This window comes from Rattus norvegicus, chromosome 7, assembly GCF_021556685.1.
Source record: "Rattus norvegicus strain SHRSP/BbbUtx chromosome 7, alternate assembly SHRSP_T2T, whole genome shotgun sequence".
Taxonomy (NCBI): Eukaryota; Metazoa; Chordata; class Mammalia; order Rodentia; family Muridae; genus Rattus; species Rattus norvegicus.
Window position 1 is genome coordinate 140736039 of NC_141540.1, and position 20923 is coordinate 140756961.

Consider the following 20923-nt stretch of genomic DNA (forward strand, 5'->3'; position numbering starts at 1 on the left):
AAGGATTATACTAATAATGTATCATACCTGTGGTAAACTTAAGAGGAATGACAAGGAAAACATTTACAATATAAGGACTCCGTAAGTGTCTGCTGCCTCAGCACATTGTCCCATGTTCATTCTCATTTGAAAGTAATGGAAAGTTTGCTAACTTAACCCTAATACACCAGAGATAAAAAATAAAATACCTTTGCTGGCTGGAGAGACTGGACCTGGGTTCAATTCCTACTCCCACATGTGGCTCAGAAACCATTAATAACTCAAGTTCCAAGAGATCAGACACTTTCTGTCCTCTCCAGGCATTGCATATAAGTGGTACATGGACCTTGTGAATCTCGTGTGCTCTAAGTATTCATATGCTCTTCAAGGTGTTGGAGGACAGTAATTTACTGATAAGATCACTGACACTGTAATGAAGTTCAAAGACAGAATAATTCCAGTATTTTTAATTACGAAAAGCATTTTGTGGTAGAAGTTAAATACTATTATGAAAATTGCTATGAATATTAATCTTTAACTGAAATTCTATCCCTGGGATAGAAATGATCACTAGTCTGAATTGGCTTCTGCCTTGGGGACCCTGGATCTTGTCTGGCAGCTGTTTTCTGTATCCACTTCTTGCTGATCCGTCAGTCACTTCAGGTAAAATTGGGATTAGAGGTCATTTGCTTGGAGAAGAGGTTTATCATATTCCTATGCAGTATAAAACTTAGGCAACATCAGTTTATTAGTTTAAGAGTGCAAACTTTTCAGACTGACTTTCAAGGTCCAAATACTGGCTTTTGCTTATTAGCTGACAGCCCTGCTTACCTTATGTTTACCTTAGAAGTAACTTCTCTTAGAAGAAGATAGTCATTTCAAGAAATAGAAGTTTCCATTTTTCTCTTCTATCACATTCACGGATCCATTACCCAGAATCATGCCTTTGCTGGCCTAATATTCCTTTTGTTGTGCCTGCTGGCCTTAAGCTCAGAGCAGTCCCTTCTGTCTTATCTTCTTGATTGCTAGAATTACAGGCATGGCTATCATACCTGCCTGTAAAATACAGACATTTTAAGCTGCTCCCGCTATCATAGATGACAAAATTAATTTGTAAAGCATTAAACTATTTTTAATGTCTAATTTATTGGGTCTTTGTTAGTATTATTCTAATTTTATAAATTATTATGTGGGTTAAAACAAAGCAGATAGTAATAAATCCCTTATGACAGTTAACAAGAATAGTTTTTCCAGTTGCGATGTCTTTTAATTTAAGTTTTATATATGTTATTACACGGGTTTTTGTTTGTTTGTTTGTTTGTTTGTTTTTTGAGACAGGGTTTCCTGTAACCCAGGCTGACCTGGAACTTACTGTATAATGAAGGCTGGCCTATAACTGTTAACCTTCCTCCCCCACCTTTCAAGTGCTAGCCAACATTATAGCTTTACACCACTACACCTAGCTTTCAGTATACATTTTGGAGCAGGGGGAGGGGGTTGAAAAGTAATTTTGCCATGCCTTAAAAAGATGGGTTAATACATGAGTGTGTAAGTTCCTTTTTCCCCATTCTTTATATATTTTAAAACATCACATTAAATACCATAAAGTGCAGTTTTCCTTTATAAACTTCAAAAGAGCATAATAGTAGCATTAAATATGGGGAAATATAGAAAGGCACAAAATTGAGATAAAAGGTGCTATTGCCTAATACCATTTGTTTGTTTTGTTCTCTGCAGTCTTTCTTGGACATGTGCATTATTCTCATGCAATTGAATGATTTCTATAAAAAGAATGTCACTTTCTTTTTTCTTTTTTTCGGAGCTGGGGACCGAACCCAGGGCCTTGCGTTTGCTAGGCAAGCGCTCTACCACTGAGCTAAATCCCCAACCCCGTCACTTTCATTTTTATACAAAGGTTTTTGTGACCGTTTTTCTATATCAATATTTTCTCCCATTTGTGAATTTACAGATGGTCTTGTATGCTTCATGCATGGTTTCATCTGGGACAGGCAACTTACATAAACAGTGTAGGGTAAACAACAAACCGACATTGATTCTATTCACAGAATGTATTCACAGTCATACCTCTGGTTTTAAGGCTCTGGGAGATTCTAATATATATGAACTAAAGTTATGGTATAAATAACTATAGTTAAATGTTTCAGACTTTTCCTGTTATAAAGTGAACATGAGTGAGCATTCTTTTGCTCACATGCTTTTCTTTTTTTTTTTTTTTTTTTTAAGATTTATTTATTTAGTATATGCGTGCACTGTAGCTGTCTTCAGACACACCAGAAGAGGGCATCGGATCCCATTACAGATGGTTGTGAGCCACCATGTGGTTGCTGGGATTTGAACTCAGGACCTCTGGAAGAGCAGTCGGTGCTCTTAACCACTGAGCCATCTCTCCAGCCCGCTCACATGCTTTTCAATACCTGTTCTTTTGTTTGTTTTAGTAAATCAAAGAAGTACAATTTGTGGACCAAAGTATATATACATCATGTAGGGCTTTTGACAAACATTGCCAGTTCCGTAGAGAATTGTGTGAGATGGGAATGTACTGCACTGACTGTTGTCATGTGGGCAAAAACTGCTGAGTCCACTTGGGAGGCCTAGGCAGGAGGTTCCAGACAATCCAGTGAAATCATATCTTAAAATACTGGAGCTAAGTGAATAAATACAAAAAATAAAAATATCAGAGCTAGAAAGATGGCTCAGAAGTTATGAATGCATACTATTACAGATGACCTGAGTTTGCTTCTCCTCATCCACATCTGGCGGCTCACAACTGCCCATACTCCAGCTCCAGGTGATCTAATATCCTCTTTTAGACTGTGACAGCACCTACACTCATGCACATGCACTGTGACACATACCTATACACAGACCTTTAATACCAGCAGATGACTTCAACATGCACACCATGGAGCACACATTCACATATAAACATACATAACAATAAATAAACTCGTTTGAGCAGCCCTGGCTAGCATAGAATTCCCTGTCTATGGACCAGACTCACCTCAGCTTACAGAGCTCAATCTGCTTTTGCTTTCCAAGTACTGGGATTAAAGGCATGTACCACAATACCAGGCTAATAAATACTTTGAATCTAATATATTTTATAAAAAATGATATGGGATATTCATACTGTTAAATACTTTTCAAGTGTTAATTATCTGTTTACTTGAGACAGTTCTCTTGGAACTCAGAGAAATTTGCCCCTCCTAAGCACTGAAATTAAAGGCTTGTACCATACTTGACTCTGTTTTCTTGTTTGTTTATTTGTTTAGAGACGTCTCATTTAGCTCAAGATGACCTCAAAATTGCTCGATAGGCAAAGCTTTTCTTGTGCTTCTTTGGTTCTCCTGCTTCCATTTTCCTAATGCTGGTATTACAGGTAAACCTCCATGCCCAGTTTTTAAAAACTCAATCCTGCTGGGGGGCAGTAGTGTATACCTTTAATCCTAGCACTCAGGAGGCAGAAGCAGGTAGATCTCTGAATTGTAAACCTGGCTTGGTCTACACAGTGAATGCCAGGCCAGCCAAGGCTACAGAGAAGGCTACATATTGAGACCCTGTCTATAAAATCTTAAAAATAATAAGGTACAGTTCTTCAATTTGTAATCCACGCTCAGTTAAGAAAATTTCACGTGATTATTCATGATCCTAGATTCAAGTGTGAGTTTTGAATTCAGATGTGATTCTAGAGAATCAGTCATTTCATGTTTAAGTAGTTATTAAGCTACATCGAAATGACTGTTCTTATTGTCTACTGTCTTCAGGGGTGAGGATAGAATTGAAAGGGGAACAGCGGTTAAGTATGTAAAAACAGAGTTTTCTTTGAATGCTTCAAGGGCTGGGATGTAGCTCAGTTAGTGGACTATTTGCCTGGCACTCAGGAAGCTTAGCTCCACTTAAACAACTGTGGCCGTACACTTGAGAGGCAGAGACCGGATCAGTTCAGAGCCTGGCTATATGAGAAGTGTGGAAGAAAGCAGCAGTGTGGCACAGGAGGAAGAAAAGTATAGTGTGGTAATACAGTTTGAGGACAGTGTGGGCTACACAGTAAAACCTTATCTTACTGTGGTAAGAAATCAACAAACCAATGCATAGCTCATGGTAAATGCTTGCTTGGGAATGTAATTAGGGTTCCTTAGCATGTGTTCTCAGCCCTAGTGCAGCATTGATAACACCAGCAAAATTTTAGTGTCAAATTGAGTGTTATTTACAAACAGGGGACCTAGACTATCATAAATTTGCCATAGTTCTGCTGTCTAAAAGTATTCTGTTACTAAGTGCACAGTCACTAATTAAGTAACTAATAGCAGAGTGGTGGTGAGTACTTAAGAACTTGCTCTTAAAATATGAATTAACTTAGATGTGGGACATGGAAATCTGGTCCATCTTTCCTCCAGACTTAATATTAAACTCAGTGTATAGTATGAGGGCAGTATTTGTGTGTGCATATGTGGAGGTCAAAGGGCAACTTGGTGTCATTTCTCTCTTTCTACTTGGTTTTGTTTTGTTAAGACAGGGTTTCTTTGTGTAGTCCTGGCTGTCCTGGAACTCACTCTGTAAACCAAACTCAGTAGGCCTCAAATTCAGAGATCCATCTGCTTTTGCCTCCCAAGTACTGAGACTAAACATGGGCCACCATCACCAGGCCTCTCTGCTTTTATGCAGGTTCCAGGGATCAAACTCAAGCTGTTGGGCATGGCTAATGATTTACCTCACAACCCAGCTTTCCTGCCCCTCATAACTTTTTTTTTTTTAAAGAAATATATATGATGTCAGGCAGTTGTGGTGGTGCATGCCTTTAAAAGCATTTGCCACTAAGCCTGACTGCCTGAGTTTTATCCCAAGGATGCTCACATGGTTGAAAAAGAACCAACTCTTGAATAACCTCTGATATCTGTGCATACACACACTGTAAATAAATAATCACTTTAAAATTAGAAGGGGGCTGGAAAGGAGTTAGGTTTTGTTCTGAGCAGCTCATAACCTCTGCTGGGTCCACATCCAGGAACTCTAATGTCCTCTGGCCTCCCTCCACCTTCATACCCACACAAATGTGCTGTACACAAACTCATACAGCCTCACATAAATAAATAAATAATAATAATACCACCAAGCAAAACAGTTTTTGATTTAAGATAGACTTCCCATTCATTGATTCATTCAGACTTAGAAATCTGTCACTAGTTATTAATAAAAATATATTCTGAAAACATCTATAACCAAAAACACGGCTTTTTGATATATTTTAGACATAGGGATAAGTTTAAAATTTTTATGACATTTTCAAGTAGGTTGAGGTGAAATATTGTTTTCTTTATTTTTAATTTTTGGTTTTTATTTTTTTTTTTATTTATTCATTTATTATATATAAGTACACTGTAGCTGTCTTCAGATACACCAGAAGAGGGCATCAGATCTCATTACAGATGATTGTGAGCCACCATGTGGTTGCTGGGAATTGAACTCAAGACCTCTGGAAGAGCAGTCGGGTGCTCTTAACCGCTGAGCCATCTCTCCAGCCCTTTTTGTTTTTATTTGGAGATAAGGTTCAGTAACCCAGCCTAACGTCAAGCTCGTTATGCACTTGGTACCAGCTTTGAACTTCTGGCCCAGCTCTGCCTACGAAGTGTGGGGTTATGGCATCTGCTTCCACTTGCCAGGGCGGTGTTTTAAGAAGGGCTGGGCACGTTAGTCTACACCTTTAATCCAAGACTCAGGAGGTAGAGGCAGGCAGATCTATTAGTTCTGAGCCAGCATGGGCAACATAGTGAGACCCTATCTCTACAAGAAATGTGTTTTGTAGAGGTGCATTTTTTTTTTATTACATTGGTAGCCATATTTCATATGGAAGTCTGAAATACCTGTTTCAGGTCAATTACTTTTTGAAGATTTGTATTTTCAAGTGGGTGAGGAACGAGCATCTGGTTGGGTGTGGAGGCGCACACTTGCACTCCTGATGCCTAGGAAGTAGATGGCCTGATAGCTGGAACTGCAAACCAGCTTGGGCTATATAGGGGGAGACATACTTATGTATCTAATTATGCTCTAATATTTATGTACTACTCATCTATTCATTTGTCTGTTTTGTCTCTTTCAAATTAAAATAATAGAAAAAAATCCCTTGATCTACATTTACACAGATTTTTTGATTGTTTAGCAGGTGACATCTAAAGGCACTGGTTTAAATCCTAATGCCAAAGTATGGCAAGAAATTCCTTCTGGAAATCCAGATGGCACTCCTGTAACTGAAACATCTTGGCATGAAACTGCAGCCACATCTGGATCTCACCCCGAGGGTAAGCCTTAACTACTTATTGGAAAGATTGCATTTTGTTTTTAAATATATGGTCAGATCAACTCAAACAACTTTGAGATAGCTTTTGGTTATTTGATGTGTTGGTTAACATTTGTGCTGAACAAAATATGTAAGAAAAGAAAAGTTAGTTAACTAAGGAAGAAAGATTCACTTGAGGTTTTGGTTCATAGTAACTGAGTCCCATTACTTTGGGCCTTTTGGGGAGACAGGATATGACTGGGAGTCTCCTGAGGGAACAGAGTTGCTCGTGTCATGGAGCTAGGAATCCTAGAACCTGGGAGAAAAGAGCTCAGAGACCTGCCACCACAGAGCTCCTCCCTTCAACTAGGTTCTACCTCTAGGTGCCATCGGTTCTAAATAGCCTGTGTTATGCACTTGTAAAAGTTATAGGATTGTGAGCTCTTCAGCAGGTTGACATGTGTGTGGAGTTAGTCAAAATTGTACTCGTGATGTATATCCAGAACTTCACTTGTAGCTTGGCTGCACTCACAGCCACGCTTCTATCTTGAACACTTGGGAGGGCTTTTCAGATCTAAATAAAAATTTAATGAAATGTATTTATGAATGTTTAGCTTACATTTATTTGTATACGATTCTTTTTTTATGCCTTACATGAGTAGTCAGTAGTTTCAAGTATTCTGTGTGTTTCTGGGTCAGCCTCTAGCCCATTTGGAGTCTATCATTTATACTTCTTACAGGATTAGTTGGGGGTCTGTAATTAGCTCACTGGCCTTCGCAATTAACCTTATTGAGTGAATTTCCTTTATCTACAGAGTAGAGGTAATAAAAACAACCGATAGCAAGCAGTGTATAATGCTTTTAGAAAAGTAAGCAAAGGAATTATGCAAACATTTGGATGCATAGAGTGTTAGCTTATCCACAGTGGTCAAAATGCTGTCTCCCTTCAGAAGGAACTCTTAAGGCATTGGACATTTCCTCAACTGGTACGGTTCTTTGAAATCTTTTTTAGAAGTCAAAACTCGGGAGTTACTTCCTGTTTACATTCAATGCCCTTTCTTGAAACAGGCAATACAGAACTTTCAGAGGAAATGTGTAAGGAATATGAAGTGATGTATTCTCCATCTTGTGAACCCACAAGAAATACCGCAGACATTGAAGAATCAGCTGATGGAATGATCTTAGGACCTGAAGACCTGAGTTACCAACTATACGATGTTTCTGGTAACCTTTGTTCTATTATTACTAAAGCGAGAATCTTTAGCTCTCCATCAATTTGGTAAACATAGTCAGTTTGCTTTCTTTTTTGAAAAGAAACTTATGTCAAATAACTGTTAGGTGCTTATTAAAAATATTGTTGGCTAGTACTCAGACATAAAATTTATAATTGAGAAAGAATCTTTGTAAAGTCCTGTTAAAGAAAAGTGTGAAATTATCAGGAGAAAATACTTAAGAGATCCATATTTCAAAGGTTCTAGGTTTCTCAGTTGATTAGTTAAGATTATTATTACAAGTTTAGCCAGGTTTTCTACCAGTTTTGTCAACATGAAATTTATTTTAATGTAAATGTTTTATTTCAAGAGATTTATTTAAAAAAAAAAAACTAAACTAACTGGGCTGTGGTAGTTGATGTCTGTTTTTAATCCCAAGCAGATCTTTGAGTTTGAAGAAAGCCAGGGCTACACAGAGAAACCATGTCATGGAAAATAAAACAACGTGTGTGTGGGTGTGTGTGCTTTTTCTAATGGGCAGGGGTAGCCTTCACTTCTAATCCAGCATCTCACTGCAGGTGAGAAAAGTGACTGTTCATTTAGTTAGCATTTGGATAGGAGAGTTCTATATAGAAGATTGCGTATACAGGCAAAAAGGTTCAGGAGTTAATTGTAGTTTGCCACTGTGCAAGTGTAGCAGCCTAAGTTCAGTTCCCAGAGCCCAGGTTCAGATAGAGAAAAGAACTAACCCTACAGAGTTGTCTCTGATACGCACACCTATACATACTCTCCACACATACACAATAATACACTTTTTCCTTAATAATGTGTATATGTATGTGTTTCTTGTAGTTTTGTGTGCCTGTGGAGGCCATAGGGTTGCTTCTCCCTGGAGCCCAAGTTACTCTTGGTTGTTGCGTGCCCAACTTGGGTGCTGGGAATCAAATTGGATCTTCACAATAGTACTTCACATTCCTAACTACCAAGTTACCACTCCAGCTGGTAATAGCTTTTTAAAAACAAGACCACAAGGACTAGAGAGAGATGGCTGGTTGATTAATAGCACTCTTCCAGAGGACTTGGATTTGACTCCTAGCACCCACATGGCTGCTCACAATTATCCAACTCCAAATCTAGGGGGATCTGATGCCCTGTTTGACCTCCAGTGGCATCAGGCACATTGGTGTAAAGGGATACATGTGGACAGAACATTCATACACATAAAATAATTATATAAAAAAATTTAGAGATCACATATATATAGAATGGAAAGCACTATTATTTTATCACTAATTCTTGAGTAGTAGCAATTTTTCTAATAAAATTATAGACAGCTTATCCAGCTTCATACATCTTGTTTGTATCTTTAAGTACAACTATTAGTCATTTTTTAAAAAGATTTATTTTTATTATGTGTACAGTGTTCTGCCTGCATTTATGTCTGTACACCAGAAGAGATTACCAGATCTCATTATAGATAGTTTGAGCCACCATGTAGGTGCTAGGAATTGAACTCCGGCCCTTTGAATGCAGTCAGTGCTTTTAACATCTGAGCCATGTCTCCAGCCCTACTACTAGTCATTTTAAGACGAGAAAATGTCAGGGCTTCGAGTTGCTCAGTGAGTGAAGTGCATCCTGTGTCCTGAGTGCCAGCACCCACAAATAAGCTCCACATAGTGTAGGTTTGAGTCTGCAGCCCTGGTATTGGTTAGCAGAGACAGGCAGATCCTTTGAACTAATGGAAAAATGGAGTCAAGGCTCTGCCAGACTAAGGTGGAGAATGATTGATGCCACCGAGCATCGACTTCTGGCCTCTGGGCATGCATGCACATAGAAAGTTCATGTGTATGCATGTATGGTACATACATGCACACACTATAAGAAGACATAAGCTTTTAGTCTTTAATATTTGTATGAGATTCTAATAAAGTTGTTTTCTGTGCTCCTTTAAAAAAAAAAAAAGCTTATGTTCTATGTTCAAGGCCAGCTTGAGTTACATAGTTAATCTCAGCTCTTGGAGGTAGAGACAGAAGTCAGGAGTTCAAGGTCATGCTTGCCCACATAGTGAGTTCCAGGTTGCTCTAGACTACATAAGATGCTCTCAAAAAACCAAAACAAAACCAGAAAAGAAAAAAAATCAAGAAAAATGGTATGAGAAGAGAATTTAAAGAACATGACTCATACTGGATATATTGCTTGTAAAAGAACATAAATTTATATCCCACTTTAGTTTTTATCTTCAAATTTAGATCACGTTGCGTTTGGGGTTTCATGGGTTTTTTGTTTTGGATTCTCATGGAAGAATTAGATGGTATTTTGTTTGATATCATTTTAGAGACAGGGTTTCCCTGTGTAGCCCTGGCTGTCCAGGATCTCCTCACTCTATGGACCAGGCTGGCCTCAAATTCAGAGATCTGTCTGCCTGGGATTAAAGGAGTGTGTGTGCTAGTTGCCTGCCTGATTCTGGTTTTCACATTTTTACAAAGAGATTAGGGCAGGGCAGTGTTTAACATCCTAGTAGCCAAGTGCTTTTATTGATAATGATCCTTTATTATTTCTTTTGAAATGGTGTGTGTGTGTGTGTGTGTGTGTGTGTGTGTGTGTGTGTGTGAGAGAGAGAGAGAGAGAGAGAGAGAGAGAGAGAGAGAGAGAGAGAGAGATCAATTGATCACTTGGTCTTCATCTTGGTTTTTGAGACAGTCTATCACTTGCTTAAGACTCACTGGTTACACCAGCTGGTAAGCTCCGGGGATCCTCCTGTTTTCACCTCTCTATTCTGGGATTGCAAGTGTGCACAATGGTGGCCGTGTCTGGCTTTTTTATGTGCATTTTGGGAATTTGAGTTGGGTTCATGCTCTGGTCCTAGCTCATTAAGATAATTCTTGAGTCAATATAAAATACTGCCCAAAAAAGTGTAAGTTGGAAGAAATGAGACTTAGTTTAAAAATAGTTTTGCGTTACATTTTAATTTAATGTGTATAATAATATGTTTCAGCACCTTTGTCCCTTTTGTTTTCTGCCATCAGGAGAAAGCAGTTCAACAATTTCTACAGAAGATTTAAAAGAATGTCTGAAAAAACAATTGGAATTCTGTTTCTCACGGTACAGAACCCTTTTAATTGATACCCTCCTTTTTGTGGTTTTGATTAGTAGATAAGAAATGCCTGTGGAGGGGGGAGGGGGATGTTTGCCCAGAAACCGGGAAAGGGAATAACACTCGAAATGTATATAAGAAATACTCAAGTTAATAAAAAAAAAAAAATATATTGACTTTCAAAAAAAAAAAGAAATGCCTGTGGAATAGGAGACTGTCGTTTCCTTCTGTTGTAGATTTTGTTATCTTTCTTAAGTATATTTCTTAACTAGCCTGGGTTTGGATTTGTATCTCTTTGCAGCAGTTAGTGACATCTCTATTGCATACCTTTCCTAGGATCATATTTAGACTCAGTTTTCCAAAAGCATTAAGGGAAAATAATTTTTAAAAACTGGTGGAATAAGGGATGGAAAACGTGGGGCTGGGGATTTAGCTCAGTGGTAGAGCGCTTGCCTAGGAAGCGCAAGGCCCTGGGTTCGGTCCCCAGCTCCGAAAAAAAGAACAAAAAAAAAAAAAGGAATGGAAAACGTCTCAATTTGTTTTTATGAGTTGGCTTTTGTAACTTTTGAACAGAGTGATTTTAGCAAGACCATAAAAAGACAGACTGATAATTTCTCTTAAATATAAAGTTTGCAGGCAAATGGTTTTATAGGTGAAGATTATATAGAAATATTTATTGGTGCTTAGACATCATAGGATTTCAGTACATTGTGACACACCATGAATAATCCCAGCACTGGGGAAGCAGGGGCTGGTGAGTGAGTTGGAGGCCAGCCTTGTCTGCATAGTGAGTTGTAGGACAGCCAGGGCTACACAGGGAGACCCTGTCTCAAACAGACAAAACAAAGGCTATTTATAAAGTTGAAAATTGGTACATCCATAGATACGTGCTGTCTCCCCATTTCCCTGTCTTTGGTGAGCCACTGTCCAGCTTCTTCCATGCCGGAGCACAGGTTCCGAGTGTGGGGGGTGGGCGTGGTTTGGTTTGGTTTTAGTTTTTCTGGTTCTGTGAGACACAGTCTCACTTTGAAGCTTTAATTTCTTGGACCACATTGAGATCTTCCTGCTTTTGCCTCCTTGGTGCTGGGAGTAAAAACATGCACTACCACACCAGGCAAATTCTGGGTCACCTCACCCCCCACCCCTGGGTCTTTGACTGGAGCCTCTCCCATGCTATAGAAAATCAAGTGCATCACTGAGCTGTAATCCTTAGGTCTGGCTATTTTGTTGTTTTCTAATCCCTCCCACCCCTACCCCCATTGACTTTTTTTTTTTTTTTTCTTCTGTGGTGCTGAAAATTAAGCCCTGGGCCTCATGAGTGCACTAATTCCACCAAGTTATCCACAGCCAGTAGTAGACATTTTACCTCAAGAAAACACACTTCTTTTTTTATATTTTTTGTTTGAGATAGGCTCCTTCTGCAACCCAAGCCGCCCTCAAATTTGTGATTCTCCTTTCTCAGCCATTCCAGGAACTGTGGAATTATAAGCATGCATAGTCACAAGTAGCTGAAGTAATTAGACTTTAATCTATTTATTTTGTTTATTTTCCTTTAATGATAATGGCTTGCTTTGTAGCCAAGGCTGACCTAGAATTCACTGTGAGCCTTGCCTGTTCTTGAATTCTCACCAGCCCTTCTTCTGAATTCCTAATCCTGAAATTACTGTGAATAATTCATTTTTCCATAGCATATTTTAGTAATTAAGGTTCTTACATACTTATCATTTATGGAACTGCTTCTGTTGTCTTGCATGTCATTATGTCTCCTGCCTCACAGCATTTCTCCTCCATTCTGAATTTTAAGCATGGTTTCCCTGGGTGTATCTGTCTGTGGCCTGGGACTCACTATTTAACCCAGGCTGGCCTTAAATTTATAGAGATCCACATGCCTTTGCCTCCCGTGTACTATGATTATTAAAAATGTATGATACTGTATTTAGTCCTTGATCCTCTTACCAGTTTCTTCATTTTTCTGTTTTTAATTTTATGTATGTGACTGTTTGTGCGTGTGTATATGGCATTACTTATGTGCAGTGCCCACAGAGGCCAGAAGAAGGCACCTGACCTCTTAAAAGAGTTAAAGACATTTGTGCCCTGCCAATGTGGATGCTGGGAACTGAACGTGAGCTCTACAAGAGCAGCCAGTACTCAACCCTGGGCCGTCTCTATAGGCCTCTACTCATTTCTTGCTGCTGCTTTTTTATTTTTTTAACTATTAAAGTGATTTTCTTTTTTAATTTGTGAATATGGGCTGTCTCTTTGAAAGTGGGTTCAAGAGATGCATTGGATAATGATAAGATAAGGGATTTATTACTGATTAATTGGGAATCTCACATGTACCCCAGCTGTGTTCACTTTCCAATCTTTCCTTGTCTACCACCCTCTCCAAAGAAAAGTCCATTGTGTGTTGTCTGTATACTCACTGAAGCGTGGTCAAACTCCTAGTGGCCACCCCTAAGGGAAAGTGAGTCTTTCTACCCTGCACTCTGGCCATTACTGCTTTTTAAGGTTGACCTCAATCAACTATATTGACTGGCCTTAAATTTGTAATTCTCCTGATTGAGCCTCTCTGTGGCTGGGATTGCAAGGGTGATTCCATGCCTGGGTAATTGCTTTATTGTGCTTGCTGTACTTTCTTTTCACCCGGACTCATAGTCCCACATCTGTTTCCTTAAAATCCTAGGAAACACTGAAGAAAAAAAAAAATCTACTGTGCATTAGAGATAGCTGTGGTTTTTAATTGATAGTGCCAGTCCTTTACCTAATATTAACAACACCACATATCTACACACAGCTACTCAGATCTGTTTCTCTGGTTTCCCCTTACTGGTTGTTCAGGAAAGTTACTCTTAACCACAATACACAGATACATTCTATAAGGAAAAATATTCCTGGGCTGGAGAGATGGCCAAGTGGTTAAGAGCACTGTCTGCTCTTCCAGAGCTCCTGAGTTCTTTTCCCAGCAATCACATGGTGGCTCACAACCTTCTATGATGGGATTTGGCTCTCTCTTCTGGTGCATCTTCTGGTGTGCAGCTATAGTGCACTCACATAACACAAATAAATCATTTAAAAAAGGGGGTGGGGGGAATATTCCTAACACAAGTGGCGCGTTCTCTCTCTCTGTCTCTCTCTCTCTCTCTCATATCTGCAGAAACACAATGTTTGAAGTTTATATAGCTTTTAGTTTCTGCAGTAAGAGTGCTTGTTCATGGCCTACCATATCATCCTTACATCTGTGATGCATGCACTTCAGCCGGTTTGGCAAATACCAAATAGCATTACCAATATATACACCAGGTTCTACTTGTGAGTAGAAGTCTTGGGTGTACCATCAGTTTCATTTACTTTTGACAATTACCATCTAAAGCACTTTGATACTGGTTGATAAGAATAGGGATGCTGTAAGGTTACAGCTTTTTAATTGTTCAATTGTTTGTAGATGTCTGATATTCAAGTTATTAAGTAATATTTATTACACTGATGTTAATTGTCCTTTTATGATGAAAGAACAATCTTTTTACCCTTCCCCCTACAAGTAACTTTTCCACCTTTTAGTTTTATAAACTAAATAGAGTAATAACTATCTTAAGTGGAGTCTTTAAAGTTCTTTGAGCCTACTGTTTGCCCATGACAAAGATTTTTTAATTTGTATGGGTGTTTTGCTTGCGTATGTGTACACAGCACATACATGTATTGCCTGCAGAAGCCAGGAGAAACTGTCAGATCCCCTGGAACTTAAATTAACAGGTAGCCTAAGCTGTCACATGAGTGCCGAGAATCAAACCTGAGTTTTCTGGAAAATGATTCACTTCTTAAGCCCTGGGACATGTCTGCAGCTCCCCAGAAGGCCTTTAAAGTATTATTAATCCATGAGGTTCTTTCATGAAACCCACACTCTACCTGGAAGACACAAAAGATTAAACGCAGTAAACATACAGAGAGTGTATATTTAGGTGATAATTGCTATTAGTAAAAAATTAAAACAATGTAAGAAAGAAGAATCTATTTTATATATATATATATATTTTCTTAATTCATCTCAGTGTTTCTACTATTGTAATTTCCCTAAACATCAGTATGTTAAATGTGAATGAATATGGTACATTTTTTGCTTTAGGCACGTTTTAGAATTATGTATTATAATTGGTTCTGTTTCTTTCAGAGAAAACTTATCAAAGGACCTGTACTTGATATCTCAAATGGATAGTGATCAGTTCATCCCAATATGGACAGTTGCCAACATGGAAGAAATAAAAAAATTGACTACTGATCCAGACTTAATTCTTGAAGTATTGAGATGTATGTAAATGCATTTTAGCTTTTTTTAATTATAAAAGCCAAGTATATTTCTGATCATACAGTGAATTGTTTTAAGTGGCCTTTAGTCTATGTGTTAGTATTATATTTGAATAGCAGCTACTATGTTCATTCTGTAGTTTCTTATTCTTGTTCACATAGCAAGTGTTAACAATTAACTTTCGTTATGTAAGAATGGCCTCATTTGTTTTATCCTGACTTCACAACTGCTAATAAGTTGTGGTTTATGGTTAGACAGATATTTCCTAAATTTGATAATGAACTTGTCCCTCCCTCCATCCCTACCAACTGTTCTCTTCATTTTCCCTCCACCAGTCTCATTATGTGAAGCTCAAGATAGCTTCAAATTCAGTATCCTTCACCCCCAGCCTCCAAACTTCTGAGCTACATAGATGACATCACTGTGGCCTGTAAGAGTTTTCTTGCTATGTAGCCTTTGCGATCTTAGAAATCATCTGTAGACCAGGCTGGCCTCGAACTCAGAGGCTGCCTGCCTCTTCTTCCCTAGTGCTGGGATTAAAAGTATGAACCCCATGGCTGGCTGTGGTTTTCTTTCTTTTTTTTAAAGATTTGTTTATTTAATGTATATGAGTTCATTGTTGCTGTCTTCAGACACAGCAGAAGGGGGCATCAGATCCCATTACAGATGGTTGTGAGCCACCATGTGGTTGCTGGGAATTGAACTCAGGATCTCTGGGAGAGCAGTCAGTGCTCCTAACCGCTGAGCCATCTCTCCAGCCCCCATGAATTAATTTATTAATTGGTTGTCTCAGAATTTTTATTCATACTTCTTTTTGGTTTTGTTTTGTTTTTTATTTGTTTTATTTTTGTCTTAGTGAAAGCATGTTCCGTAGTTGTCTGTGTGTGCACAAGTGTCTGTAGGGATATAGGTATGGCTAAAAGTCTAGAAGGCAGTCTTGGTTATTTTCCACAATTGCTGTCCACCTTATTTACCTTTTTTTCCTCTTTTCTAATTTAGTTTAAGCCAGGCATGGTGACACACACCTTTAATCCCAGCACTCGGGGTGTAAAGACAGGAGAGTCTCTGAGCACAGAGCCACCCAGGTCTACAGGGAGAATTAAAGATAGCTGCATCAAGACACTCTATCTCAAAAAACTTAAATATGTTTTGTCTATGTTTTTCCTGCATGTATATATGTACACTATGCATGCCTGGTGTCCAAAGAGGTCAGAAGAGGGCATCAGATCCACTGGAACTAGAGTTATGAATCATCGTGAACCACTGTGGGTGTAGACACAAACGTGGATCTTTCCTAAGAGCAACAAGTACTTCTTCACAGCTGAGCTGACTCTCCAGCCCGAACCCAGGGCCTTGGCTTGCTAGGCAAGCGCTCTGCCACTGAGCTAAATCCCCACCCCCACGCCCACCCCCGTTGTTTTTAAGATAGAAACTCTTGTTGAGTTTTGTTTTTTGGTTTTTTTTTTTTTTATATCCTCATTTTTTTGTGTCTGTGGAACATTCATATTTTCTTTAAACATTATTAGATATTTTAATTTTAATATTAACTGAATTTTTTGCTGGTATGCTTTCTGTATCCACCATTCTATTAGAATTATTTATTCCAATCATATTAATTTGTTACAAAACTAGCCAGTTGATCAGGCCAGTAAACTGGCTTAGTAGAGGAACCTGCATGCACTATACATGCATGCTTGTGGGCACATGTGCACTTGAGTGTGGGGGCACATAATAGCTTGTCTTATGAATGGGTTAACTTCCTGACTGAATAAAGGCAAGTCTTTGTAAGTTGAACCTAGAACCTTGTGCATGTGTTTTTTTTGTTTTTTTGTTTTTTTTTTTTTTCTTTTTTTTGGAGCTGGGGACCGAACCCAGGGCCTTGCGCTTCCTAGGCAAGCGCTCTACCGCTGAGCTAAATCCCCAACCCCAAACCTTGTGCATGTTAATTAAGTGCCCTATCATTGAATTAGATCCCAAGCCTTCTCAGGTCTTCACTTAATATATGAGTGAATATTAATAATGAAATGTGTGCACAATGCAAAGCTCAATATAACAAATACAGTAATCAATTTTATATAAGGGAGTTGAGGGCTTCTATTTCTAGGTGGCTGTAGCCATTTCTGAGATCCTTTATTTGTGTAGTCCTGCTGTCTTAGAACTCACTCTATAGGCAAGGCTGTCATTGAACTCGAAGAGAGCATCCTATCTCTGCCTCCAGGGGGCTGGAATTGAAGGCGTGTGATGTCACCACCACCTGGCCGTTTATGAGATTTCTAAATCATTTGTATGGATGTCATTTCTTAAAAATCAGACTCTTAGTTACACAGAAAGTTGGCAAAGCATCTAGAAGAATCTTTTGGCCTTTGTAGGTATGTATGTATGAGCAGATGTGTTGGGGTGAATCCTGGGCTTTATGCTCATCAATAGGAAAAGAAGAAATAGACATCAAGGTCATAATACTAAAGAAACAGACATCAGAGCCATAATGATGAAAGCCTCTTCTTTCCTGGAGGAGGTTTGTAGTAAATCGCAGTGTAGGCGCTCGAGATACTTACTTACTTAGCAAATAACGTTCAGTGGTCTTTTGTGTTTAAACCTCCTTCTTTGACCCGACAGTAATTTTTGGCATTTTTACCTTAGCATTCAATACTTTATTTCGTTAGAAACTGAACTGAATAGTTTTTTTTTTTTTTTTTTTTTTTTTTTTTTTTTTTTTTTTTTTTTTTGGAGCTGGGGACCGAACCCAGGGCCTTGCGGTTGCTAGGCAAGCGCTCTACCACTGAGCCAAATCCCCAACCCCCCTGAATAGTTTTTAATGGCATCCTTAGTATCATTACCATTTACTTTTAAGTGGGTCATATTCTTTTTAAATTTCAGCTTCCCCTATGGTACAAGTTGATGAGAAGGGAGAAAAGGTGAGACCAAGTCATAAGCGCTGTATTGTGATTCTCAGAGAAATTCCTGAGACGACACCTGTAGAGGTAAGCATTGATGACTGCTAAAGCCAAATGTTCCTTGACTGTTGAAATTGGAGGAAGCAGGCAAGCCAATTGCTGCTGACTTGCTGACTTTGAGGGCAGTAGACAGGTGCAGTGATACTAGTTTAGAATGGATTGGATTGACCTGACATCCATCAGGATTTATCTAATAACAAAGGATGAAAAAGAAAATCGTGAATAAAAGTTGGTTAGCAAAATATAAAACAAAGCTATAGTATAAAGATCAAATATGGATCAGATTCAGGAATAAAATAATATTTGAGTAAAACAGTATACTACAGAAACAGACCCTTTTAAAGACATACATATACACATTTACTTAATAATTCTACCAGTAATCACTTATTTTACAATTACTTAAAGCCAAAGCTTCATTATCTGTTGTACAAAGTAACTGAGTCTTAGGATTGGTTAAAACCTACCCAAAGGTAAGTGGATTAGAATACTAAATGACAGGGGCTGGGGATTTAGCTCAGTGGTAGAGCGCTTACCTAGGAAGCGCAAGGCCCTGGGTTCGGTCCCCAGCTCCGAAAAAAAAAACCAAAAAAAAAAAAAAAAAGAATACTAAATGACAGACTAGATTGTCTCCTGAGTTTAGAGCTTATATATATATTTTTTTTTTTTTTTTGGTTCTTTTTTTCGGAGCTGGGGACCAAACCCAGGGCCTTGCGCTTCCTAGGTAAGCGCTCTACCACTGAGCTAAATCCCCAGTCCCCAGAGCTTATATTTCTTAAGTGCTGCTGAGCTGCTGAGCTGTAAATTGCCTGTGAGTGTCCCTAAACGTGGTGAATAGTAAAACTGATCACCCTCAGTGTGAGAGCAGACGCATAGAACTTCACAAAGGTTGATCCAAATACAAAATTAAGTCCGATCTCTGAAAATTCCAATAAATGTTTCTTTCTTTTTTTTTTTTTTTTGTTTTTTGTTTTTTGTTGTTGTTCTTTTTTTCGGAGCTGGGTACTGAACCCAGGGCCTTGCGCTTCCTAGATAAGCGCTCTACCACTGAGCTAAATCCCCAGCCCCTCTTTCTAATCTCTAATGATAAATATTTAATACCACTCCCCCCACGTGTAAGTTCTTCTCACCTGTTAAACTACCTTAACCCATCTCAGTTTTGATGTAGTCGTTTTTTTAAATTATATAGTTGTAGGAAGGATGTTTGTACAGAGTTCATGTCTGGTTCTCATGTACACAAAATGTCTAAATTAAGAAAGAATGCATGAATGATACGATGTTAGTAAAGATTATAATGTTACAAAGTTCCATCCCAGTGGAGGAGAACTACTGGAGGCATAGTTTGTAAAGAGAGTTTGCTTACCTCTAAAGCTGAATCACTTCTCTTTTGTTGCTCATAAAACAATCTGCAAATTTTGCACCGCACATAACCTTAACTGCACATGGTTTCATTTTAAGAGTTGACTACACTTTTTCCTTTTTAGGAAGTGAAAGCTTTGTTTAAAAATGAAAACTGCCCCAAAGTGATAAGCTGTGAGTTTGCACACAACAGCAACTGGTATATCACTTTCCAGTCAGACACAGACGCACAGCAGGTAAGAAGTTGCTCCTAATAAAATCTTAGTGGAAAAGGAAGTAGTCTATGCTGTTGAAGGAGATGTTTATAGACTAGGGGTGTAGCTCAGTGGTGTAGTTCATGTCTAGAATACATATGGCCCTAAGTTCAGACCATAAAGAAAAGGTCAGATGTGATGGTTCCCTCCTGTCACTCCAGCACTTGGGAGGTAGAGACAGGCAAGATCAGGGTTTCAGGACCAACTTAGCTACTAAATAGGCAAGATTGGGACCATCCTGGGTTACATGAAATCCTATATCAAAAACTAAAAAACATTGACATGGTAATGATAGTGTATACCTCTGCTTAAAGCACTCAGCACTGAGGCAGGCTAACCAAAAATAAGGCCAGCATAGGATACAGAGTGAGAACATGTCAGAAAAAAGAGAAAATGGTGACTAAGACTGGTAAAGACCTCAACCATACTTTCACTTAATTGGTAGTTGACTTTGTTTTTTATCATCTGCATACAATTTTATCAGTTTTAACTATAAAATTGTTTACTTGCCAATGGAAAAAATTAATGCAGACTTTTCAAATGAATGTAAAGATTGGGAATTAAAGTGGTTTTGATACATAGTAGGCGGGTGGCGAGGGAGAAGCCTTTTTTTGGGGGGTGGGGGGCGGGGGCAGTCTTTCACTTTGAGGCTTAGGCTGATCTAGAACTCGCTGTGGTAGCTTAGGCTGGATTAAACATGACAGTCTTCTCTCACCTCCTGCTGAGGCGGCAGGTGTGAGCTGTCACAATGATGTCTTTTATTTTTCTTAATGGATGACTGTTTTGTCTGTGTGCATGCCTGTGCAAGGCAAGAAAAGAGCACTGTGTACCCTGATACTGGTTACAGGTGGTGCTAGGCCAGCCTTAAATTCACGACATTTTTGGTCAGTGTGTGCCACGGCTCCCAGCTGATTTGGAAGCTGTTGTTCCCCTGGTCTCTTGTGTTCTGCTTTTTGTTGCAGTAATCCATACCAGCTTCAACTACAAGGTGTACCTGTAATTTTACTTCTCAAGGGTTTTTGTTCCGGTGTTTTTGCCTTGCTATGTGCAAGGCTGGCTTAGCTCACCACACAGCAGGCAACACCTTTTTGTTTAGTTTCGAAACTGATAATGACAGACTCACTTGGGAGAGTGAAGCTTCAATGAGATGCTAATAAAAGGTCATTTTTGGTTTAACAGGCTTTTAAATACTTACGAGAAGAAGTTAAAACGTTTCAGGGCAAGCCAATCATGGTAAGAAACATTTAAACGCATGCTAGTCTTTCTGGTGGGGGTGATTGTTGTTGGGCTTTTGTTATTGTCCTGTTTCTCTTAGAAGAGTTAAGATACAAGAGCAGGTGTCTTATAAACCTGTCGGAATTTTAAAGCATTTTCTGATTGTCCTACTTCAGAAAATTAATGCACAGAACATGAAAATATTTTGAATACAGAAGTTCTTTACACGGAAACAAAGTTTTAAAAGTGATTCACAGCCTAT

The 20923-nt window shown here is 38.7% G+C and overlaps 1 protein-coding gene across 8 annotated transcripts in view; it reads left to right on the forward strand.

Annotated features, from left to right (window-relative positions):
- Larp4 (La ribonucleoprotein 4) overlaps positions 1-20923 on the forward strand; it is a 53438-nt gene that overhangs the window by 11721 nt on the left and 20794 nt on the right. For 2 of the 8 annotated variants that reach the window (XM_087555271.1, XM_087555274.1), the window contains exons 2-9: positions 3273-3379; positions 6158-6296; positions 7343-7498; positions 10512-10587; positions 14745-14881; positions 17757-17860; positions 19318-19428; positions 20626-20679. In XM_087555271.1, coding sequence (XP_087411397.1) covers positions 3365-3379; positions 6158-6296; positions 7343-7498; positions 10512-10587; positions 14745-14881; positions 17757-17860; positions 19318-19428; positions 20626-20679 — 792 coding nt within the window. In that variant the 5' untranslated portion in view covers positions 3273-3364. 8 annotated transcript variants of the gene reach the window in all.